Source organism: Lycium ferocissimum, chromosome 8 (assembly GCF_029784015.1).
Source record: "Lycium ferocissimum isolate CSIRO_LF1 chromosome 8, AGI_CSIRO_Lferr_CH_V1, whole genome shotgun sequence".
Lineage (NCBI taxonomy): Eukaryota > Viridiplantae > Streptophyta > Magnoliopsida > Solanales > Solanaceae > Lycium > Lycium ferocissimum.
Window position 1 is genome coordinate 69,089,538 of NC_081349.1, and position 26,968 is coordinate 69,116,505.

At 38.8% G+C, this 26,968-nt stretch overlaps 1 protein-coding gene across 1 annotated transcript; it reads right to left on the minus strand.

The window, feature by feature from the left end:
* Positions 1–1,267: 1,267 nt before the first annotated feature.
* Positions 1,268–3,338, minus strand: LOC132067078 (uncharacterized). The gene is made up of 2 exons (XM_059460218.1): positions 3,289–3,338; positions 1,268–2,071 (listed from the first exon to the last, which is right to left on the minus strand). The coding sequence occupies exons 1-2, from the start codon at positions 3,303–3,305 to the stop codon at positions 1,720–1,722; spliced, it is 369 nt and encodes a 122-aa protein (XP_059316201.1). The 5' UTR covers positions 3,306–3,338; the 3' UTR covers positions 1,268–1,719.
* Between the last annotated feature and the right edge of the window lie 23,630 nt (positions 3,339–26,968).

Sequence of the window (26,968 nt, forward strand, 5' to 3'; positions counted from 1 at the left end):
AAAAAAAAAAAAAGGTAAAAATTATGTGGGGTGTATACTTTTTGAACCATGGTATCCAAAGTTTAGTCACCATTTGAGGTATAACAATTAAAATAATTATTTTCATTTGAATTGTACGAGTTCAAACTCCATGATAAGATGTTGGAGTTTGAACCGTGATTAGAGGCGTTCACGGTTTGGTGAAAATCGATCCAGACCGAAAATTGATTGAATAAAAATATACTATTTGGATTTGGTTTGATTTTATTTTATTAAAAACAAATGAAGATTTAATAGAGTGAACCGAATAATTATGTACATAATTTTTTTTATAGTTTTATACGTAAATATTAATTTTCATAAATAATTTTAAATATTGTAATTTTTCATAATTTTTTTTTGTCTTATCATCAATTTAATGGGCTGTAAGCCTTAAGCCAATTTTGATAAAAGAAAGATATAATGTCAAATTAGTTTATGTAGCGAAACAACTATTCTCTCCGTCCCAATTTATATAAGGGTGTTTGACTGACCACGAAATTTAAGAAATAAAGAAAGACTTCAGTGAACATCACCAGCTACCATACTAAAAATGTAATGAAGGATTATAAGTTGGTAAAGAACATATAATCCTTTTGTAATTGTAGTAAAAAAATAAAGAGAGAGAGAGAGAGAGAGAGACTATTAGTTTTCTTAAAAATCGAAAAATTGAGCGAAACCGAACTAAACAGACAACAACTAAATCGATAAATGTTTATTATATTTGGTTTAGTAATTTAAATATCAACTAAATTAGTTTTGTTTGATTTTTATAATTGAAAAAATGACTAAATTAATTTGGTTGATTTTACCCAAAAATCGATCCAAACCGATGCATGAGCACCCCCTAATTGTGATAGACTCCATGCTAGATTGTCATGATTTCTAGTTTTCATGGTACCCAATGTACACTTATTTCATTTACTCTAACAGATTGTCACGATTTTTAAATTTCACTCATGGTACATCTTATAAACCTTTTTTTTTGGGTAATAAACAGACCTATTTTATTTACCAAAACTGGAGTTTTGTAAAAGCTCTCAACTAGCATCTTAGGAAAAAAAAAAAAAAAAAACTAGGCTTGGATAGAGTCCTAAGCTCTAGATCAACATAAACCAATCGTAAACTATCATCAAAGCAAGTCTACATGTTTCTCAGGGATAGAAGTTCAACTCGGCCACCTTTTTTTCTAGCCTTGGTCGCATCATACCTCTAGCAACCGATTCTTGGATGATCAACTTAGTGAGAACATTCGGAGGTCGACTCTTGCCTTGAAATACTCTATTGTTCCTCTCCTGCCATAGTAAATACACCTATCCAGCAAGTACAATTCTGCAAATTTGTGAGTTATCAACTTTGCCATTCACATTTTCTATCATCCATTCCACTTCTGCACTCCATGCCATAGCTCTTTATTATAACTTTGCCAAGTTAACAGTGGTTCCCAAACAGCCGTAGAGTAAGGGCATAAGAAGAAGAGATGGTCCACAGATTCCTCCACTCCATCACACAAGGGACAAACACTATCCTTAATGAGATGCCACTTCTTAAGCCTATTTCTGGTACATATTTCTGGTATACCATTTTCCATGAAGAGCCAGAAACAGGATGAAAATCCATTTAGGAGCTCCCAAGTTATTACAAGTCAACCTTCTCCATGCTACTTTTGGATGATCACCTCTGAGCTTAGTATACATATGTTTAATAGAGAATGTTGTAGAGTCTTGAACCATATGACATTCCAACCAGCCTCCTCAAGAGTCTTAACATCCTTGAAAATCTTTTACAACATTGACGAAGCTTGTTTAGGTAGGAAGTTGCATATATAGTTTGTCCCTTGGTTTGTCCCTTGAAATAGTAGGCATGCACCCATCTCACCCATAGCTTGTCTTCTTTTTTGCACAAGTTCCAAAGCATTTTACAAATGGCAGCCTTGTTCCATGTGGGAATGTGTAGTATGTTCAATCCTCCTGCAATTCTGGGAAGACATAACTGCTTCCATGCTGCCAGTGCTTTCTTTGATGATTCAGTGTCTCCAATTAATGAGAAGATCCTGCAAATCACATCAATTGCTTTCACCACCTTCTTGGACAGGATAAATATCTGAGCCTAGAAGGTTTGGATTGCAAACAGTACAAATTTGAGTAATTGCACCCTACCAGCATAAGACAACAATTTAGAGGACCAGTGACAAACCCACCCTATCATTTTATCAATTAAAGGAACACATTGAATAGCAGACAGTCTCTTTGTTCTTAGAGGCACCCCTAAGTATATGAAAGCTAAAGTTCCCTGTGTGAACTGTAGCTTATTCAGTATAGCCTGTTGAGTAGAGTAGTCCAAACCACCAAAATAACAGAGCTTTTACTTGTATTGACAATCAGTCCAGAAGCTGTGGAAAATTTCTGAAAGCAATCAAATAATTTCTCCACTGACTTGATGTCACCTTTACAAAATAGCAGAAGGTCATCTGCAAAACCAAGTTGCACTATATGAAGCCTACTACACCTAGGATGATATTTGAAGTCAGGGTCCCTTCTCAATGTTTACAACAATCTGTTCAGCTACTCCATACACTATACAAATGAATAAGGAGAATTTTTTTGCAATGGGTCACCATTCATGGCCTATGAAGCCTCAACCCTCTGTTTGCTGCAAAGGTCTCTGTAAGTTTGTCATTAACCATAATCGAATAAGGAGACAATGGGTCACCTTGCCTCAACCCTCTGTTTGCAGTTGTGACACACACACATTATCTATCTAATAAATTTAGCAGGAAAATTGAGTCCAATTAGTACTTGCTCAAGAAACACCCATTCAATGGAATCATAAGCCTTCTACATATTAATATTTAGCATACACCTAGCAGAAATTCCCTTCCTACCATACCCTTTGACTAGGTCATGACTCAATGTGATGTTATCATTTATAAGTCTCCATGGTGCAAAAGTTGTTTTAAGTATTTTCCACTAGCAGTGACATTACATTTTGTAACCTAGTAGTAATCACCTTAGAAATAATCTTATATAGAATAGTACAACAAGAAATAGGCCTATATTCTTTCACTGTAGTAGGATTTTTCACTTTAGGGATTAAGGACACACTTGCACCATTTATAGTTCTAGGCATCCGACATGAATAAAAAAAGTTCTTAACTGCATCAGTAATTTTAGCACCTATCACATTCCTTGCCTTTTTAAAAAAACAAGCATTAAAACCATCATGACCTAGAGCCTTCATATCATTTATATCAGTCACAGCTTTACTCACCTCATCAGTTGATACATCTTGGATAAGCAGTAACTGTTGATTTCTGTCAAGAATGTAACCATCCTTTATAACATCAGGCTGTATAGCAGGTAATGAATTCGCATTAGTGCCCAATAGTCCCTGATAAAATCTAAGAACCTCTGCTTCAATGGCCTGATTAGTATGCACAATATTTTCACTATCAGTAGTTAGATTAGGAATTCTATTTTGGGCTACTCTACTCTTCATATTGGCAAAGAAAAAAAGCTAAATTTGAGTTTCCAAGTCTTAGCCATTGAATCTGAGTGTTTTTTCCACCTCAACCAGCTCTGGATGACCCCCATCAACAACCTTCTCTTGTATTTCTAAAAATTAGGTTCTGGCAATGTTTAACTTCTACACTATTAAATTCCTAATGTTTAACTTCTTCACTATTAAATTCCGTCTACCTCAACTGCTTCAGACCACTCTTGACAACCATCAATTTTTTCCAAACAGAAGTTAGAGTAGCAGTGGTACTATATCTATTCCAACATTCAGCAGTAATAGTGTGAAAGTCCTGGTGATCAGCCTTGTAATTAAAGAATTTGAAAGGCTTAGGAGTCCATCTTCTTTGTTCAACTATAACAAGTCCCAAGGGTGAGTGATCAGAAAAAAGTAGCTCCATAGTAGTTACACTTGTAGTGTTCATCTGCGCATCCAGTAGGAGTTAATAAGAGCTCTTTCAATTTTGTTGTAAATGGTACCATTGGTCCATATATATGTCCTCTCTTGTACATTCATCTCAGTTAGTCCAGTATCTTGAAGAAACTGTTTGAAATCTTACTTTTGGTTCTTGCACATCTGCTCCACCCATCTTGTCCTCCACATCAGTTATGGCATTATAGTCACCCATTAAAATCCAAGGTTCCTGAATTCCATTGTGATATCTCTTTAGTTCAGCCGATAGAGATCTTCTATCAGCGACAGTATGCATACCATATACAGTTGAGAATAGAAACTAAACTCCACTAATATTGATCAACCCTTGAATGAATTGATCATGAACTTGTAGCACAGTAACACTGCCTCTATTAGGATCCCACAACAACCATATTCTCCCTTTGCCAGTAGTGTTATAGTTTGATTCCCAATTCCAATCTCTAGCAATTTTGTTTACTATTTATTTGTGCAATTTTTTTGTCAACTCTATGCTCAGTGATAGTAATGAGCTCAACATTATCTTCTCTTATAAACTTGATCATCTCCCTATGTTATACATCTTATTGAAACCTCTCACATTCCATGTGATAATCATTGAGAAATGGGCGATTGGGGAGGCCCAGTACCACCATATGATCCCATTGTATTCTTTCCCATCTGCTGCTCACCAGTACTAACATTAGGGACACCGTTACTACCACTAGCACCATCAAGTGTTATGACTTGAAAAGCATTCCTAGGCCCAGGTACAGTTGCACTAGTAGATGCCACATTTGTGCTTTTACTAGGTGACTTTACAGTAGTAGGCTTGTTCTACATGCCTCCTCCTGCATTCCCTTGCTTCACCACTTCACCTGTTGCATGTACAAGAATATGTTCCTGTCTATGCTTGGTGTGTTTATTAGCTGATTTTTGGGCACCTGGTTTTCGTACAACATCCTGCTTCTTTTGAGATTGTTACACCCCGTAGTTTCGTATGTTGAGATTCGGGCTACCTTTCGAGAGGTATGTGAGCTTATATGTGTTTAACTTATGGTTATAAGGGTTTAAGTGCATACAGTAAGCTATGAAAGGATTGAAGGGCAAGTGAATTAAGGAAATTACATTTGATGGAATTTGGAAGAGAATGTGAGGGGTAATTTTAGCCCAACTTGGAGAAAGAATATCTTTTAATAGATGAGGAGTTTTGAAACAAAAACCTAAAATGAAGTTCGTCGAGTCTAGTTTCCGACGCAATAAACCGCTCGTCGATAGGAGATCGGAGTAGAGAATTATGGACGTTACAAGTTCAGCTGACAAAGCAGAAACGCGTGCTACGATGCTGAGTATAATAACGACTTGCTACGAAATTACGTTGACCCCCCGAATTTGACCCTATATAAAGGGTAAAACCCCCTTTTTTTCACCAAATTTGCCCAGAAAATTCTAGAAAATTAAAGAGAGAGAGAGAGAGAGAGAGAGAGAGAGGAGATCACAAAGTAAGCAATTTTCAAGCGATGGAGTATTAATCGAAGCTCGGATAAACGCATGGATGTGATTCTAGTATGGTTTTGCGGTGGATTCAAGGTGGATATTGAAGATATCGCTTTTTAACAAGAATAGGGTATGAATCTCCTATTATTAATGTTAATTTTGGTTTATTTACGAGATAAAGTCGTTAAATAATTGTATAGCGAGTTGGTTAGTTATGGAAGTTGGAGAACAGCGTGTGAGCTGTTTTATGCTACATATTGGTGTTGGAATGATGTTATTGAAGTTGGTATTGTTGTTGGTTGTTGAATTGTGATTTCGGGCTAGGCATATAAACAGGGGAGGTGCTGCCCGAATTTCGGCAGATTTTAAATGAAATTAAATTGAAGGCTTAAGATGAGCAAATGACATTGAGCCTAATAATAGTATGAATGGTTTATATGTAGATTTACGAGCTTAGGAGGCCAAGCGTTGAATAGTTAAAGTTAAGGCGACCAAAAAGGTATGTTAAGGCTCGTCCCTTTCTTTCAAAGGCATGATTCCCATGTTATGATTTCATAAATGTTTCCATATCTTCTTTGTTATCAAAAGTTAAAAGTCTATGATTCCAAGGCATGATTCCCTTCCTGATAACCCGTAAATGTTTTTCGAAATGTCCGTGTTTTCCAAAACAAAGGTTTATGATTTTGTAATTAATCTTTTATGACTATAACGACGGACATGTTTTTATCATGATGACAATGATGCCAAAGATGAGAATATTTTCTAGGATGACTATTATGAGAACGATTTCATGTTTAAAGGTTCCAAGTTGTGATTTCAATGACGATATAAGAATGTTGAGCTATTTCTTGATTTCTCAATTTTATTCATGGATGATGACTATTTTTTTGTAAAGATTCCAAAGTATATGAATTGACGCCTTATGAGATTTATGATCTTAGTCTACGTTCTCTTAACGCTATTTTCCATTGATAGTCTCACCTTATAATAATTGTTCCTTCAAGGTGAGACAAAGCGACCATGATTATTCCATAATATAATCGGAGGTTACCGACCTTACGTCACTCCGATAGAGTTATAGCTTTTCTTGGGCTCTCATGCATGCTGCTTATATGATATATATATATATATATATATATATATATATATATATATATATATGGGGAATATGGGAAAAAGGGCGAGAGCGTTATATACGCGTAACCACCTGATCAGTTGGTATAATATGACATGATATCATCCCGGACGCGGGACATATGTGGTTAAATGGATCGAAGCCAACGCCTCGGCAATATGATATGTTCTATTTTCTATATATATGAACAAGAAATGTTTTTCAAAAGAAAGCTAGCATGCATGGCATCCGCCCTAAGAGGCACTCATATGTACAGGTTACTCTTTTATCTCACGATATGCTCTATATTTCCATTCTGTTATTATTCATACTTTACATCCCTTACTATGTTATCACTCATGCCTTACATACTCGGTACATTACTCGTACCGACGTCCCTTCTTGTGGACGCCGCGTTCATGCCCGCAGATCGGGTAGCCGCCGGACGATCCATCGCAAGCAGACCTCCTCTCGGCCAGCGGCCGGTACGCTCCATTGATCCGAAGCTTCAGTCCTTTTAGTACGCTATTCGGTTACGTACATATATGGGTACGGCAAGGCCTTGTCCTGTCATTTCTACATTTGTACTCCATAGAGGTATGTAGACAAGGTAATATGTAGTCGTGATATTATGCGGCCCCTCGTCGGCGTGTATTTTGTTGTACAAAGATATATGTGTGGTCGCCAAATCGGCTCACGCCGTTATTCTCGTGTTTATGTTTATATATATGCGTTGTCGGAGTTCGGCACGGTGTCTTTTATGTTGATTGTTCGAGACAAGATAGCATAGTTATAGATTGTATATGGGCCCGGGACGGGGCGGTGAGAAGTAAATGCAAGCACAGGATTGCTTGACCAGTAGTGGTCGGGCACTTGTTACGGCCCATCGATTTGGGTCGTGACAAAAGTGGTATCAGAGCAGTCCGTCCTAGGGATTGTCTACAGACCGTGTCCGGTAGAGTCCTGTTTATAGGTGTGAAGCCGGCCACACTTATAAACGGAGGTCGCGGGGAATTTGGATTCATTGACCTTTCTTCTATCTTAGATCGTGCGATAGAGCCGAGTCTAGGAAAGATCGCTTCGATCCTTTTTCCTGTAGGTAAGTACAGACTGACGAAAGATGAAGAGATTAGCCTCGGACAGTGGGGGTGCTAAGAAGGCTCCCCGATCGGATCCAGGACCGAGCAGGAGGAGCCTCAGTTATTCTACTGAGACTGATCTTTCGGAGGACCCAGCGACGATTCCTCCAGAGTTTTTGACTCCCAGGGAGGAGGCCCCCCCCCCCCCCAGAGGACAGTTATGACATAGATCCGTCTGAGTATTCATCTGGGACACCGGAGGAGGAGATTTCCGAGGCCATACTAGTCGCTCCTACGATAAAGCACTACGTCAGACTAGTCTCCCCAATGAGTGTTACAGATTACTCTAGCCTTTTATCCGGCCGTCGGTAAATCGGGAGTCGCTCGATTATTTATATCCCTGACTCGGGATGAGAGAGATGATGAAGGCCGTTTTACGAGCGGATGGTGGGTAGACGATGACGAGGAGTACACTTCACCTTATAGTCCACCGCATCGTACTAGAGACCGATCGGCCAAGGTATATGAGTCCTTATTGGAATTTTCTACGTATGTGCATTTGCTGTAGATTATTATTTAATAATGGCGAGCGAAAACCCAAAGAGGCCGATAACCGAGTATTTATAAGTAACGGCGACCAAGGTGTGTTCGCTACCATTGGGAATCTGAAAATCTAGGACGGAAAGTAGTCATACACATAGGTAAAAGGTGAATATTGAGGATTGAAAAGGCCTAAATAGTAATTATGTAGTCGGAAGAGTAAGAGACCCTTTCTAATGTGGAGGGAGATGCGTTACGAGAACGTTTTGGAATCTGTTAAGGCTTCAGCTTGCTCTGGATTATGTGGTGAAGGTCATGTGGTGAGGTGAATACGATTATGCCAACATTAACGCACCGGATTTCATCAAAGTTTTGAGGTTAAGCGTGTCAAAGTAGAGAAATACTAGGATGGGTGACCCTCGGAAGTATACAAAAAGTCCTATAAATTGAGATATAAGAGGAAAATGAGAAGCTAGAGCAGCCTAAGGGAGATTGGAGTATGCGGAGTGGTTGGACACCTTAAGAGGTCGCGTAGGCCGAGGCGGACTAGACCGGTGAAGAGAAAGAAAGTGCATCACAGCTCTAGAATTAGGGTGAGTTTGAATAGCGTTTGGAAATATTTTGTAAGCGAGATGGTAGTAATTATATATATATGTATGCATATGATATTCCATACATGGCTATATCAACGGGTATGTGTATCCCGGCAACCAACGTTGCGGTATATGGAAGGACATTAATCGAACATGGTAACGAAGTTCAAGTGACAAAAAAAAAATAAAAATAAATGGTACAAATGTTACAAGGTAAGTGATGCTATTTTCACTACGAGTTAGGCTTGGAGAGCTTTAATGTAATGACATCCGAAAAGGAAAGAAAATGAGTAGATGGAAGGTAAGAGATCAAAATGTTGGAAAAAGGAAAAGTAGGAAACATGAGTAGAGTGAAGCCTCCAAGAGGGACGATGGGCAAGCACCTGGACTATTTGGGTAAAAAAATTTGAAGGTAGGCATGTGAATTGGATAAAGTGTGGCGGTAAAACAAAAGAGAATGTGTGGGGTCGCAGAATAGGCTTATAAGCGGGGCTAAAAGGATAGTGACCACGACGAGGAATGTGAAGTAAGAGAAAGAATGGTTAGGCCTTGCGACGATGTTAAGAGATTTCCACCTTGAAAGGTATATAAAGGGATAAGTGTGTGGTCAAATTAACACGGTTGCCTCGGACATGGAGAAGCTTTCCAAAAAGATGACTTAAGAATAGAACGGATTTGCACGTTTAAAGGAATATTTCACGAACTTCAGAGCCGATACTACAAATAACAAGAGGAGAAAGGTGCTCGAGGAGGAAGAAACCCAAGGAAGGTTAAGGATGAAAGTAGGAAAGGTATACTAATGGGTTGGTCGAAGGAAGAGGAGAGCATTTAGGAGTAAAGAATCGGAAATCTTTAACCATGGGAGTAAGAAGGATACTTTAACAAGTTGGCGGTAGGAAACCGATTACTCATCGAGGAAAGAACGAGGATGATGAGTCGACCCAATTGATTAGAAAATGAATGACATGGAATAAGAATTCTGGTGAAGACTGAGAGATTCGATCATAAAGGAAATTGAATTAAATATAAGGAACGTGCATGGAAGACAACCTGGCCGTGGTGTCAGGAAGATAGATAAAGGTTCGATGAACGAGAATAGAGAGAGTGTAAACTGTAAGAATTTCGTGCTAAGAGCAAAAGTAGCAGGACACTTGAAAAACTTGGATGCACAGCTGCAACACAAACACGTAGTTAAGAAGGATTATGAGTAAGTGACCTAAGCGGGCGAAAGGACTAGTAGTGGATGGAAGGGTATGGAAATGTAGAAGAAAAAAAAGAAAAAAAGAGATGATATAGACATAAATGGAAGAAGAACTGGGGAAAGAAGTTTTAGATATGTTATAAGCAAAGTCGGGAGAAAAATAAGGAGTAAGGTATAATCGAAGACTTCATAAAGGACGTGGTGAATCCCGATGTCCCCATTAACTGATGGGTCCAGGAAATCATTAGTCATAAAAGACAGGAGTGTGAAAAGATGGAAAAGAAGGCATCGGAATTGGATCTAACCCTTATAAGTATTTCGATTGGATACAAGACTGTAACTAGCAAGAAGATAGATAAGTCAGACCATACGATGACGGAACCCCGGCCCTAAGAAGATCGTGAAGGGCGGCAGATAATTATCGAAGATGACGGTTACTCGAAGGCTATGGGCGTATAAGGACCTCCTTAATAAAAGGGGAAGAACGTACTAGACTTGAAATGAACTATGACGTTTCAAGCTCCGAGAAAAAGGAGATTTATTAGCTCGGGCCGCAGTTCGATATTACATATCGGGAAGGTAACGAAACGAAGTAGAAACGAATTGACAATAAGTGTACCATGAGGCAGACATAGGGAGAAAGTATGGAAGATAACTCAAGAGAGCACTTTACGCCAAAATGAACTACGATATCCTTAGACCATGATTTGAATCCCTCGTATCGGGCAAAAATTACGCCGTACCTAAGTATGCAGTGACATGCCCTAAAGGGTAATGAAAAGAGCAAGAAAGGTCTCCAAGCTAAATTCACAAAGGGTGTTAGAGAGGATGACGAACCCAAAGGACACTTGGGATGACGATGACAATTGTAATAAAAGGAACAACAATTGGTAGTTTGAAAATTTTTGAAGGAAAGAAAGAACGCTGCTCCTATGAATGGAAATAAAAGAGTTTACCGGATATTAGAAAATAGTTCATGGACCACTAATTATACTACACATAAGAGCATATGCTATGGAATTATATGAACCGTCTACGTGAAGCTATGACCAACTACAATTATAAGAAGGCAGCACACCGGAAAGCCAACAGAATAACGGCGTGAAATGATCGCTACATACAAGGAAATCAAAGATAAGTATACTTGTGTTGCAAGAGAGTCATAATAGAAGAATTGCCGTAGTCCTATGCTTCGGGATTGTATTGATAGATATGAGGGAAGGAAGTAAAAAGAAAAAGTTATAGCGAGAGCTCAAAGATGTTGCGAGCTATGAAATTAGTTGAACTCGGATTATAAGTTTGCCACGAGTGTATATGAATTTGCGAAGGATAATAAATGGCAAAGAAAAATTATGTATATACGTATTTCGGATAATGATATAAACGTCCTTAGAAAGGGACATAACCATTAGGTTCACTAGCGACACAGTTATGCTAGGTAAACATTTGGAATGTAAGGGTAAGCTATTTTATGTACTCTATCACATGGAAGCAAACACCCATGGGGGAATTTCCCGATTTGAGTACGGTGTAAGGGTTTCTATCCTATCCTTATGCGATTTTACTGTTAAAATTTGTTGATATTTGTCTTATTTGATGACTAGGCATACTATGCTATTGATTCTGAGTTTTACGGGATTTTTACTTGAATTTTTGGTACAATAGGCTGTATTTTTGTTGTATTGTATGATGTGTACCATTTCTGATTGGTCATGGTACTAATTGTGGTAATTTTGTTGAAAAATTCTTTTGTCCTTTGCTAAATTTCGAATTTGTTTGAATTTAAGGTTTAAGATTTGAGGGGGAATCTGTTGGAGTGATTTTTTACCCCCTTTGCCCCTAAACCCTATTTCTAATACTATATATAGGAAGTCTCATGACCAAAAGAGGGGGATTTTTTCTGGAAAAAAAAAAAACTATGGCCACAAAAGAAATCCTACTAAGTCTTTACCTTCCAACAAAAATACTACATCATCTAAATACTACTATTATACTACATATATACTACCACTATACCATTATTACACTATATTACAAAGGTTACATTACTCTAAAATACCTACATTACTAAATACTACAAGAAACTAGGTTGTTTGGAGTGCTTTTGGTTGTTTGGCTTGAGGTGTTGATCCAATCTCTACCCTTTGATCCTTAGGTTGCCCCAACAAAAGGTAACATTCCTGTTTTTACCTTATTCACTCTATTTTTTGAAGTTGTTTTTTTTTATCTTAATGAAAGTTACTTATTGAATGTCGAATGAACTTATATATATATATATATATATATATATATATATATGTTCTTCCGTTAGTTGATGATAAGATTTTTTTTTTTAACTAAAAAGAGAAGAAATGCAGTTACAATTGGTGTTTACTGTTCCATTTATATTCTTAGTTTTCTGGAACTTATTTGAAATTGGTTCTGTATTTGGAAGTTGTTTAAATGGCCATGTTTAATACTGCTTTGATAATAAAAGGTTTTAAAATAAGGAAAATAAGTAGTATAGTTCAATGTTGTTGTGTTCAGTATCTATAAGGTTGTTTTGGTGAATACATTAGTGTAGAAAAGGTTTAAAGATTCTTTGGAAGATTCATTATAGGATAACAAAGCTAAAACAAGTAAATGGATCAAGTATTGAGTTTGTATCTTGCTTGCAATCTCCTGTTTGGTCAAAAGATGAAGGTTGAAGTGACACTCCTCTATTTAGCTATTATTTGTTTGAAGAGTTGCTATTTGTGAGTGCTTTTAGTCCTGTCACATGTGTTTAGCTTGCAGTTGGTATATTGGATGGTTCTTGGTGAAATTTAGCATACTTGCTTCCCTCTATGGGTTTGTTTGCTATTGTTTGCTACATTTGTAATCTTCCCAGGATAAATATGTGTCCATGTATTTGTTGTAGATAGTGGAAAACTTGTCATGATGGGATTCTGTGTTAACCTGCAGATTTCTGCCACTATTTTGAGTACTTTGTCACCATTCTGTGAACTATGTGCTTTCTAATCTCTATAGTGATTTTCTAAGCTTATTCCAAGTGGTTAATCCTAAATAAGTTTAATCTAATTTAATTGAGGCTTGTAAAATAGTTAAGTTTCTTCATACAACAAAGGGGATAGTACAAAAGGTGAAGTTGAACTTGTCTAAACAACCTGATGGTATATCTTATTGAGGATTGTTGAGTTTATTTTTGTGTATTGGTCCTATATGGCTGCAGAGGTTTGGTTTAAGTCTGGAAAATGGTTTTAAAACATAAAATGTGTTGAACATCTATGCACTTTCTATAGTCTTGAATTTGGGGTGTTCCGGGACTTTGACTCTCAGTTTTGAGTAGTTTGAACCTTTTATTCATCCTTTAGGATAGTTTCTCTTTATTCCTTCTTATTTACACTAAGTCTAATAAATGATATGGTAAGGAAATCCCTTTTGTGTGCCTTTATGACTATCCTAATTTCATTTGAATGTTTCTCCTTTGATCTGTTAAAGTGTTTAAAAAAGAATAAATGGAACAACTTTAATATTAACCTCGTTGTGAATTTTAAACTATCAAACATACATGGAAATTCTCTAAAAACTGGGAAGTTTGCTAAGGGAAGCTTGGCTGACCTTATAACTTGGTTATTTAACTTGTTTTAAGATGACTTGCATTCCTATCTTGTTTTTTGTGACTTATAAAGTGAGTGGAATACACTTCTTTTTGGACTCACTCTTTGTGTGACTTGAGTGTATCTTTGTCATTTTGTAATCCTAATAATACATTGGTTTGATGCTAACTAATGTGAGACTCATCTACATAAAACTTAGTTCAAGATTGCCATAGAAATTGCTCTCAAAGACTGTCTATATTGATTGGTTCTGCTAATCCCCTTGACTCATTATTGAACTAAAATTTGATATCTCAAAATTTGGAAGATCATTCGTAGGCCTGGAGCTTTGAATATGTTGGGTATTAGGCTGTTTGATATTGAAGTTGGGAACAAAAAATGGTTTTGTGGAACTTGCAGTTGTATTCTGTGCCATAACTTGCCATGCTTAATTTTTTAGGACTTATTAAATGCTAATTTGTGACTAGATTCCGTGTATGAAACTACTTATGTCAAATCTGGACATAAAATGAGCTAAGAATAGTGTCATTTAGAAACTAGAATACCCCCTTAAGTGTTTGTGTCCATCTTGAGGTCTTCTCTGGTGAATCTTGAAGTTTTTCTCTATGTTCCCACTGTTACTTGTTATGTGCTTAGTGTTTCCTTATTTGGCTCATCATGTGTGTCATGAACACTTAGAACTTGCACTATAACCCCTCTACCGTATTGTGGCATTGCTATAACTTTCCCTCATATAGGCTAATTGACATGTATTATGCATTAGATAATTTATTTGACCGATTTTGTCCAGTGAACTTTGGTCTTGCTGAGTATTTTCTCATTAATCTAATTCCAAGTTGTGTTTATTTGGCTATGTTTTGTTAAGTTGGAGCGTTCAAATCTGAGTATAAATGCATAATATAATATGAGTTTTTAGGTGGATATAAGAGGGTCTGCTCCTCTTGGTGGTTTTGCCCTCTATATCCTAGGTCTATGAGAGGTATATTAAGTGCCTATACTTAGTAAATTTCAGAGAAAAGCATTGTATTTAAATGGTATATTGATGTATATCACTCTAATACTTAGAAATTTTTGGGGAGTGGTATATCTATGTATACCATGCTTCTATACTTAGAAATATTTGAAAGCTGAAACTGCTATTGGGCCAATAAATGGGCTTGGCCTTGTTAAACTATTTTCAATTGATTTGTACCTATTCTTGGGCTATTGAATTGTTCAGATTTGGCCCTTTAGTTATTGGGCTTAGCCCAAGGGTTGTAATTTATTTTTGCCTTGTATAATTGATTATAGTCTAAATTCCGTAGTTTAAATTATTGAATGCGTACTAATGTACTTGTATCCCTTTTGAATTTGACCCCAAAAATCGTTGGCGGGCTTCTACGAGCCCCACTACGTATCTAGATCAAGTCAACCCAATTTGGAGCAAAAAACGGAGCATACATTTTGGACCCAAGGTTTCCCCAAATGCATAACATATTCTTGTTGGGCTTGGTTGGCCCAATATCCCTATCTCCTGATTTATTTATGCATTTAAATTCTATACTTGTGTATTTATCTATCAATTGGAACCCCTAAGGTTACCCTATATTTAAAGTTGCCTAAACCCGATTTCTAAAACTATATAACAATCAGTTTTGCAAACTTTAATAAGACTTATTACTTCGAACGGATTGACTTAATATGATTTGGACTAAGACGACCGATTTCATAAAATTATGGGACTGATTTGGACGAAACATAGGGACTTGAACGTATGGGCTGATTTTGACTAAACTTGTGGGACCAATTGTGGCTATTTAGACTTAAATTAAAAAATAAAACTTGGCTAAAACTTGACCAAAACATAGAATAAAAATAGACTATATAGTATACTATTAATGTATGAATTATAATAGCTTGCTTAAAAAAATATTTTTTGTTAAAAACTTTTTTCTAAAATATGTATACATACATATATTCAGAACTATTTTGGGTGGACTTACGTAGGGTCCTACTTAGGCTAAGAGCCTTCGGGTATTAGCCTAAGTGTTCTAGTCCGACGCCCCAAACGCTCAATTTTGAGCAAAATTTTACTACTTTTGATTCTTGAAATGCGCTATTTTTGCATAAATGACTAATATTTATTTGCGGAAATACTAAACAGAAGCTATTTTTTATCACAAACCAATTTATATCTATATAAACATATTATTAGAACCCGTAAGTAAATTGCAATAGAGCGGATCCTTAACACTGGGGTGCCTAACACCTTCCCCGGAGGATCACCAGAACCCTTATGTAGACTCTCTGTAGATTAGGTTTCTTTTAAAATAAACATAAAATAATTATTTTAAATGAAACCTTTTCGACTCGATTTTTTCTAATTTCCTAAAAATTAGGTGGCGACTCTAAAAATAAGTCCTTTTAGAGCATCATTACGTAGAAGTATATTTTTTCCTTTTTCCCGGTACGATTGACAAACGTACTTTCCCAGGACAATTCTCTTCTTTAAATAAGGCAAGTGCACATGCGAATCGGAAAAAATACGACACGCTACAGCTGGCGACTCTGCTGGGGACTTCTAAGGTTCTAACAATAAGGTTCCAATTATTTGTGTGTTTGTATGATATAAATTGTTTATGTGATATAAATTGTTTATGTGTTTAAATTTTCGCAAAATATAACTGTCATTCATGCATGCATACTCTGCTACTCCTGGCATTTATTTTATATTTTTTCTAAAGGATGACGACGCGGGATGAGCTGCGGCCATACCTTCACTAAAAAACCCTTAATATATTTTTGGAGGTCTAAGGTCGAGTCACGGTAATCCCACGTCGCTTAGAGAGCCCACCCCCAGCTTGTCTGCTTGGGTAACCTATGTCATTTGTTTGAATACCACTCTAGAATAATTAGCGTAGAGTGAAGTCAAATCCCAACTGATATAGCGCATACTGACCATAGACCGGTTTGGGTATCTTAGACCTACCTAAATCGGGCAGAAAAGACACCCTACTGTGTTCAGATGGTGTATAAACCCGAAGACACTGCATCCCACCATTTGCTATTAGGAAGCATTATTATGCTATATGTGAAATAAATTGTTGTTCAAATTTTGGGTACTAACAGTTGTTTTATTTCTTGCGTATGTCTCCTAATGTACAGTTTGATATGGTTTTAGGTCCACCACCAGGTTTAGTGATATAGTGGAAGGGTTTGACTAATGATCAGAAGAAAGAGATAAAGAGTTGTATAGGGCATCTACCTTTGTTGATGAATATGACGGGGGATTTGGGTTTGCTAGAGATCATTACCGGTTATTGGGACAACGACAGAATGGTGTTCAGATTCGGAGAGATAGAGATGACTCCCACTTTGGAAGAGATTAGAGATGTTTTGGAAAGCGTAGGAAGTGCCAACAGATCCAAAAAGAAATTAGCCCAAAATATCCTTATCCCTCACAAACCTACCCCAAAAGAAATCAAAGACATGTTTGTTGTCAACAAAGCCGATTGGGCGCAGGGACCTACTATAGCCTTTAGAGAGTTATATGGGAGGTATTCATCCAAATAGGGGTACGAGAACCACATCATTGAGTTTTCCTCACCCCAGTCCTGGGATGCCAACCGGTGCTAGCTTTTATCACTTGCGTATTGGGGACCATGGTATTTTCACAAAATGCCTCCCTAGCTATTGATAGCCGAGTCGTCTTTGTTGCTCATGTTGTTCTTAGAGGAGTCACAACGAATGGGCTTACCAAATATTTTGACATCATCCCTATCATCCTGTCAGAAATATATCGGGCTTTGGGAAAATGCCGTGATAATTATTACTACTTCCAAGGTTGCAACCTCTTAGTCCAATGGTGGATACTTAAGCATTTGGATAGGAATGGCCTACCTACCCGCCGAGATCTAGCCCTGAGAGAGGATGACTTGAGAGTCGCTATGCGCCGCGCGGGGTTCGGGATAAAAAGTGAATGGGCTCCCGTCACGACCCAACCCCGTAGCCGTGACTAGTGCCCGAACCGGACACTCGTACATACCCATTAACTTAACCAAGATACAAATAACTTATACATATACAAAGGTCGTACGTCGTCTCGAAACTCGTCGCATATAAACATATATACCGCACAAAAGCGAAAGTAAGGTCGTCATAAAACACAACATCCCAAAATATATATACATACGCAAGCCGATAAGGCCGCCACGGCGAACGGGACCGCCCAAAACATAAATCACAATGTACATAACCGAACAAGAACTATTCACAACCCACACATATGTCTACGTACCTCTAAGAGTAACAACGGTATCATATGACGGGACGGGCCCCGCCGTACCCCCGAATCGACGTACATATACACAACGAAAGAGTCCGTACCAAAATGTGGGCTCCCGAACAAGTGAGCGCTCCAAGATAGCATAACGGATATCCTAAGCGGCGGATCACCAAATCGAGCGTCCGTACCGCGGTATGAAACGCACCCGAAGAAAGGGTCGCACGGAATATGTACCGAGTATATAAAGTACGAGATACAAAAGACGGGGTATAACCAAAGTAAGAATACGAAAATGCGTACAATATCTCGTGTATCAAAATGCTTACCTTTGAAACACAAACATGCATATTAATATCACATATATACATATATATATCCGGCCCATTATAGGACTCATGAACATGGTCGCCACCCCGTCATTGGCGCCATAACACATCATACCCAAACACATAACTCCGTAACACATCATACCCCGTAACACATCATACTCCGTACGCATAACTCCGTAACACATCATACCCAAACATCATACGCATAACTCCGTAACACATCATAACGCCATATATAGATATACGTAACCCGCCCTCTAGTGAGGAACTCGAGAAAGATGCAAAAGCAAGAATGCACACACGTAATGGTAAATAGTCATATGTATATAAATCATCCTTTCGAGACTCAATAGATAAGTAAGTAATCAACGCTCGAGGGTTAAGACGATAGTCATGTTAAGTTCTTTCAAAATGGCGTTAGAATTATACAAAGGAAAGTCTCGGGGACCATGGACATGTACCAAACCAAACCGAGCCCGCCTATGAAAGTTACGGACATTATTCGCTTTAGGACCCTCTACGAACGTATCGAAGCGATCCGAGCCCGTCTATGAAAGTTAGGGACCTTATTCAACATAGAATCCTTTAGGAACAAGAACTCTTTATGCAACATTTACTATCCAATCATACAAAAGACACAAGGGCCATAGCTCGACTATATTAGGAATGCTAACATCAAGATGTGAATAAGAATCGTAGACATGCTCGGATCTTATGAATAGAGTTACCCCAAGGCCCGTATCATATCTTACTTACATCTAAGACATGCCAACAGAAAGAAAGGATAGGCTTTACATACCTCGTCCGCTTCCTAAGCTAATCCGAACTTAAGTCTCGGGCTTCCCAAGATCTACAACAATGTCATTAGATACTAAACATTAGCTATAGGTACTTAGGAATTCACTCCCAAGATAGCACTTTATTTACGAAATTGGCAGATTTCCTTTATAAATTCAACAAACCCCGAGAATTCAACTCGGCCAAATCATCAACAACAATACCAACAATCATATTAACAACATCAACAATTAATTCAAAACGTATTCTAACGTTAGTAACTCTGTTCTACATAATTCGACGGCGTTTCATTTACATTCAATTCAACCACATACAATCAAGCCAACATCAATGCTCACACGTTCAAGTACTAACCCGAGATCATTCAAACAAGACTCAAGAACACTTCAAACAATCCGCACAATATTCAAAACGGCCCAACCAACATACAACACCACCCGAAACCTCCAAACTCAATAAGAACAACAACAACACATTCCTCTCTTCCAAATTCATGAACTATACCAACAATCCACACGTTAACAACTTCATTCTCATAAATACAAGAAACTATATTAAAATCACATTAGCTTCTACAAAGCCCACAACGATTACAACTTCAACTTGAACCATTAAACCTTCATTTTCATCATAGAATCCACAACAACAACAACCAAAAAGACTAAGTAAATTTAGTTCATTCCTTCTACACACCAAACGGCCATACACGGCTTAACATCAACATACATGGTTCCATGAATTTCATTCATTTCTACACACTACAACACGTTCAAACCATCCATAACACATGTAAAAGAAGATTAAACCTTACCTTTTCCACTTAACTTCTCAACGTGGCTAGGGTCGTAAATTGCAAAAATGAATGGTTTGATTGCTCCAACAACTACTCCACGTTAATAAGGACCTTCCAATTGGTTGAAATGCTAGAAGAAAATTATTTTTTGATCAATATTTAGGGACACCAATTTCGGCTAGCCATGGCTGAATATTTTCTCCCTCCTTCTCCAAGTTTCTAGAGTTGTAAAAATGATGAATAAGTCTTGCTTGTCATCACTTATCTATATATATTTAGCCCGTACAAGGTGGACATGCCCCACTCGCTGGCTTAAGGCAATCAAATTTGGCCAAGCCATGGGTGGGAGCCCACACCAACCACACGGCCACTCGTGGCTTTACTTCATGAAATAATTAATTCCTAATTTTCCTTAATATTCCATACCAATAAAATTATAAGCAACTTGTGCCTTAAAACAAAATCGGGGGTTAAAAGTCTCTACCTCGTATCCCGAAATAGTCTTGTCCTTAACTTATCGCGGTTAGCTCGGAATATCCCAATGTACAAAATACGGGATATAACACTCACATCTTTTCCAGACTGAGAGAAGAACATATCAGGTAGAGGGTACCTGATTTTCACTCCAAAACTATCTGTGTTAAGAGCCGTAGATGGCTGTATCTACCACTTATGGGCATTAGAGGAATCAGACCTACGCACCATACCGAGAGTTCTTAGACGGTTTGTATGAGACAGGTTATTCCGAATGTGGGTAATATAAGAGAGTTTGCACTCAATTATGAAGAAGGTCGCATCGAGGGAATAAAAGATGCCCAGAAAGATTGAAAAAATGTGATAAGGGAAGATAAGTTGGATAAGGATCCAAACAACTCAAGTCATGATGAAAATTACTATGAGTGGCTTAGGGGTAGAATGGTAATCTTCTACTGCCGCTCTAGGACCGTATCTGTACAAATTTCCCGAGGATAAGGAAGCCACGAATGCAATTCAAGTTAGAAGAATGAAACGACGAATAGAAGGAAGAGAACTGGATCATCAAGCCAAGATAGAATATGATCAAAAGATAATTCAGAGTTTGACAGACGAGGCAGATGCTTCGTTAAAGAGTTTGGAATGGCTTGACACTTTTGTTAAGAAAGCCATAGATACAGGGACCTCCCTGACTAAAGATCAGAGGGGTCAATGGATCGGGAATATTGATGTCAGCCCATGTAGCCATTCAGACTGCCTTTCGAAGGGCCAAGAAGGCGCGAGATGATGGAGAGTAGATTTCTGTCCGTGGAGTGGACTTTTTCTGATTATTGCATTTACTTTAAAATCCTTATAATCACACTTGGGAAAATATCATAAATGAAAAGCACTGGGGATTTTATCTTTGGGAACAATACATTTGTTTTACATATGGCACAATTTTGCTTCATACGCTAGTAGCCTCGGAGCAACGAGGTATAGGAAAGAAAATTATATATTATTTAAATGCTTACTTGATATATCTGTTTTGTGTGAAAATCGTGTAATTTGTTGGAACTCTTGATCGGTCCACATTCCGGCCACTACCCAAAAGAAAAACCAAAGAAAATAACCATCAAAACAAATTTAGATCCACTTTTTGAAAGGTTGATTTGCTAATAGAAAATGGAGACTCTAGATAGCATGAGTGCAACTTCACCTTACATCAACCTGGTCAGCGACGACGAGAACATGGAAGCAATAAGTGAGAAAAACCAACAATGGGATGAAAGAATGGCCTTAATGCCCTTTGCTAGAATAAAAGAGGTACTAAGGCGACGATGAGAAAATGAAAAAACGAAACTCTACTAGCTTATGTTGAGGAACTAACAAAGAAACACGCCAATCAGGTAAAATGGGGGAAAGCACCTGAAGCACCACTTGGGAGTTATGTCCCACTCAGCCAATAAGAGGGGCTTGACCCCATACCGTATGGAGAAGACGAGCTACTTATCCCCAATCTGAAAGTTTATGGAGACCCGCGTGATTCTCAGCTCGAGGAGCCTCCTTTCGTACTATGTTCTTAAAGACACAAGATCACATAATTGGGGTACACCAGTAGAGTTGTCAAAACAAGAACTCTTGGAAACTTTGGGAAGCATTGGAGTGTACGCCTGAAAAGCGCAAATCACTTGCCACTAGGCGCTCATACTGGGTTACGAAAATGCCTCTACACCGCCCCAGTCGGCCAGGAGTATCCTTGGCGAGTGCATGGCATTAGAAAGAAACCTTATACAATGGATTGATCAAGGGAGAATTAACCAGCCTGGCAGGACCCACTCTCTCTGCGACTCGGCTGACCAAGGAAGAAATCACCCGGAAAGGATATCAAAGGTTAGGTTCTAGAGAAATGACTTTTCCAAATTTGAGAAGTCATATGCCAGGATTCACTCCCTATTATGCAATGTGAAAAAGATAAGGGCAGTGCCACAAAGCCACCAGGGTCGCCCAGGTTCTCCGAAAGAAAGGGTTTGTGTGTATCACCATGGTCGCCCCCGCCACGACATTGAAGAATGTGTGAATTTCAGGCTTGAGCTGGAACGCCTTGTGAATGAAGGGCATGTTTGGATTGTCGCAGGAGGATGAGGATAGAAAATAAAGATAAAAAAGACGATGAAGATACTGCTTGGTATGGATGGTTGGGTAGAAAAACGTAAGTATCCTTTATTGCTTTCAATAAGATAGAGTATCCTTTCCTTTTTATGTAAACGAACCATACGATGTCTGATGTCCGGGGATATGTGGGAAGCCCACATAAGGCCTGGTCAGGGTGGAAAAAACTAAGTTTCGAGTAGCATAGGAAAAAATCTTTTACGTATGCATGAGCTACAGATGGACCTAATTTCCCTTTGGTGGGATACGTAGGCACTCTATTTAAGACTCGGTCCTTTTATAATAAAAATATAAATCCCCCTTAGTATAGGATGGGTAGAAGCAAATCAACCATACAAACTAGTTACCGAGAATCAGTATTCCCAAAAAATACAAAAAAAAAAAAAACACCAAACAAAATACCCTTGGAATGTGAATCAATCAAGAAGTTGAAACAAAATATATGATTCTGTGTGCTATAAACTGCGAACAACGTGATATCTTGTGTTTCATGCTTAAACCTAACGCTAACTTGAAAGCTTTTGAGTTGTTTTCTCTTATAGACAGGGGTCGATTCGCTGGCACCAGTTACTCAATCAAAAGTTGCCACAGCGTCCTTAAACCCTCAAGAAGAAAACATGTTTGAAACTCTACCACCAAGCATAAATGCTTTAGTAGAAGGTACCCTAATAGCGAACATAGCCGGAATGCCTCTGAAAGAGGCTGTCAGCCTACCGATGAGACAATTGGCTGAAGCCAGAGAAGAAGTAGACCACCTGAGGATGAGAAAGAAAATGCCACTAATGCTGAGGCTAGGAGACCTCTACCCACTTTCCCAAATTTGGATTTACCAATTTCTAATCATTTCCCTCAAACCTAGACTGGGGCTACCTTTAAAACTCAGTGCGAAATACCACCCATGTGGGGAGTTCCTTCCACCAAACCCCAGCTTTTCAAACACCAGCTCGCGCTACAAATGCAAATGCTTATCAAGCCCCTCGAGCAACAGGAGTTCTTGTGACCCATCCTGTACAACCAAATGTCACTTTTCAAGACCATGTCACCCATATTGACTCTTTGCCAGAATTGGAGAACATGGAAATGTTCTTTGAAGCAAGAATAGACAAAATAGAGAAGGAGATGGGGAAGAAAATTGCCGAGCTGGAGCATGGCTCTAAGAAGGAAGAAGGGTTGAGACACTCTGACTTATGCATCTATCCAAACATGGGTCTGCCTGAAGGCTTCAAAATCCCCAAATTTGGTCACTTTAATTGGTCGGGCAATCCGAGAGCCCATTTGAGGGCCTACTGTGACCAGTTGGTTAGGAGTGGCAGAAATAAAGCCTTGCTCATGAGGTTGTTTAGTCGAAGCCTGTCAGGAATGACTATGGAATGGTTCATCTCTTAAGATATTAGCCGATGGAAAACATGGGAGGAAATGGCAGGTTCATTCATGGAAAGATTCCGCTTCAATGTGAAAAATGTGCCTGATCGCTTCTCGTTGGAGAAAGTTCGTTAGAAATCGACTGAAACCTACTGAGAATATGCTAGTTGCTGGAGCGATGAAGCGGCCCGTGTACAACCTCCTATGGCCGAAGCAGAGCTGGTAGCCGCAATCATACGGTACCAAGAAGGTGATTGCTTTGACAAAATGATAACTATGAAAGGGAGTTCTTTCGCAAATTTAGTTGCGGGTTGGAGAAGATATCGAAGATGGCCTAAAACACCGGCAGGATTTTTAGTGTACTGAACAGATCAGGTGCGTACGCACTATGAGTAGCAAAAAGAAAAGAGAAGATACAACCGATGTTTCTAGGATTACTAGCCCGAAAATCCGAGGAAAAGAGATGACCCACAAAAACCCAGATAGTTACCAATCACCTCCACCAACTAACTATATGACCACGTCACCCCAATACAACCCAATGTCCGTGTGTGCTACGCTAACACAAGCTATCAAGCTCCACAACTAAATTATCAAATACCCGCGCCGGAGGAACCGAACCCCGACCAAATTATGAATGCTAGCACCTAATAACCAAGCTCCACAAAACCAAACTTTCCGAATCGGCCTCCGCGAAACATGAGGCACCCCGAAGGAAAATTATGAGAGCATTCACTCCTTTGCCAGAACCAAGGACAAGTCTATTTGCCAAACTAAGGGATGCCAGACGAATAAGCGTTGTCCCCGCTAATCCCATAGATCGATAGTACAGGCCAGATCTCACTTGCGCCTATCATTCTAACCAAGTTGGCCATGCCACCGAATATTGTATAAACCTAAGGCACAAATAACAGGATATGATTGACAATCGTGAGCTCATCTTAGAGCCAACACCTCCAAATGTGGACACAAATCCACTCCCAAAGCATGGAGGAAACCAAATTCACATGATAGAGAGAGGTGATGAATGGGAAGAGAGCTCGGTGATAATTCATCCGGATATTGAAGGGTTATAGAGCATCGTCGCCTCGTTGTCTTTAAAAGAGAGAGAAAAAACGGCTCGCCCTTTGAAAAAGGAGTCTGAGATATCTGCCATAGCCAAAAGAGAACCTTTCGTGCTCAAATACCCCTCAATAGTCGCTTGAATTCACATTGAGCCATTCATACTCAACGCATCAGGATCAATTGAGAATGAACCCTTTGTGATCAAACTACCTCACTAGATGTGATCAATAAAGAAAAAAAATAGCTTATGTGGTTCAGGGTATGACCAGGTCAGAAAGGTGTTATGCCTCAGAAGAAACTGTGCCCGAAGCGCCTCATCACAAAAAACCCTCAGAAAAAACCAATAACCGAAAGTGAAGCTGAAAATTTCTGGAGGCAAATGCCGGTCAAGGATTATTCGGTTGTTGAACACCGGCATATGATTCCTGCTAGGATATCGGTAATGTCACTGCTACTCAGTTCATCCCAACATCTCTTGGCCTTGATAAAAGCCTTGGATGAAGTCCAAGTACCCGTCAGCACTACAAGCGAAACATTGGCTGAAATTGTGGAGTATGTTGTGCAAGCACATAGACTATCATTTTCTGACGATGAATTACCAAGGGAGGGGAAGTCCCAAAATAAAGACCAACACCCAACAGTCAAATGCCGCAACAAAATTATTCCCCAAGTATAGATTGATGGAGGAGGAAGTGGGGTTGAATGTGTGTGCTTACTGACATTTCTGGAACGGCTCGGGTATAATATTGGCAAGATGCAAGAGTCGAACAACGTAAAAGCTTATGATGGTGCAACCGCGGACCCGATTGGAGAAATAGATCTACACATACAAATGTACCCCACGGAGTTCGTAATGGAGTTTGTCATCATGGACATCAAAACAAGGAATAATGCGTTATTGCGCCGATTATGGTTGCACGCCGCCGGAGTTGTAGCATCCTCGTTACATCAATCTCTCAAATTCATATGGGATGATCAAGAAGTCGTGATTCACGGCAAAGGAAGTGTCCACAACTATCCAGATAACTCTGTACCGGTCATAGAGAAATCACTAGCGGGTGCTAATTTTCACACTGTTGAGCTAGGGGAGATGATAAAGGTATCCCTATGTATGGCGTCTGAAGATGGTTGCTACAACTATGATGAGGAATGGGTTTGAGCCCGGGAAAGGTCTGGGAAAGAATTTATAGGGAATCAGAGAACCAGTGAGTATCAAACCCGGGAAGTATCGGTTGAGGGTTAGATACGAGCCATGTGAGGCAGAAAAAAAAAAAGAAGAATACGGGCCAGGAGGTCCCGTTGAAATAAGAAAGCCATTCCCTCATCTCTACCAATCCTTCACAACATGCCCATTGGGTCACAACGGCGGAGATCCAGAAGAGGGTTTAAGGACGGCCCAGTTTTGGGGAAGGAGAATGCTGCACGGCCATCATTGAAGAATGCTTTGAAGCATTAGAGATTCATCTTGCTAAACCAGGAGAGACAACAAGTGGATGGACTTCTACCCCGTTGTTCACTCTGCGGTTGAAAGAATACTCATTTTAAGAAAAAACGGCGAAAGTCGGCTTTGAGGCCCGGCTTATTGCCTTTTCATGTTTTCTTATTTATGTGTTTTTAATAATGGAAATGGCTTGATGTTCCATTTTGAGTCAGGACTGTCATTTGTACTGCTCTTTTTAAAATTTCAATGAGAACGCCTCAAAATTTACAATAAAACAAAATCGTTTTACTTCACCTATATAAGTATATGTATAATTATAATATGACTATATATAAATACATAGTTAAAATTGCTTTTACATGATTAATAACCATGTTATTTTGTTTTACAATAATAATACAGAGGCCACGAATAATGTTATGACATTATTACGAAACAAGTAAAAATGACGATCAAGAATAAGAGATAACTGAACCGGAAGGGTTGATAGATGTCGAAGAAGAATATGAGAACAGACCAACGCCAAACCTAGAGGAAACAGAGGCAGTTAATCTAGGAAGTGAGGAGTTGGTACGAGAAACTAGAATAAGTGTGCACTTGACAGAAGCTGAGAAAGAAAGGTATCGGAGCCTGCTGAAAGAGTATGAAGATGTCTTCGCTTGGTCGTACGCCGATATGCCGGGTTTGAGTACGAATATTGTTGCCCATAGGTTGCCAATCCTC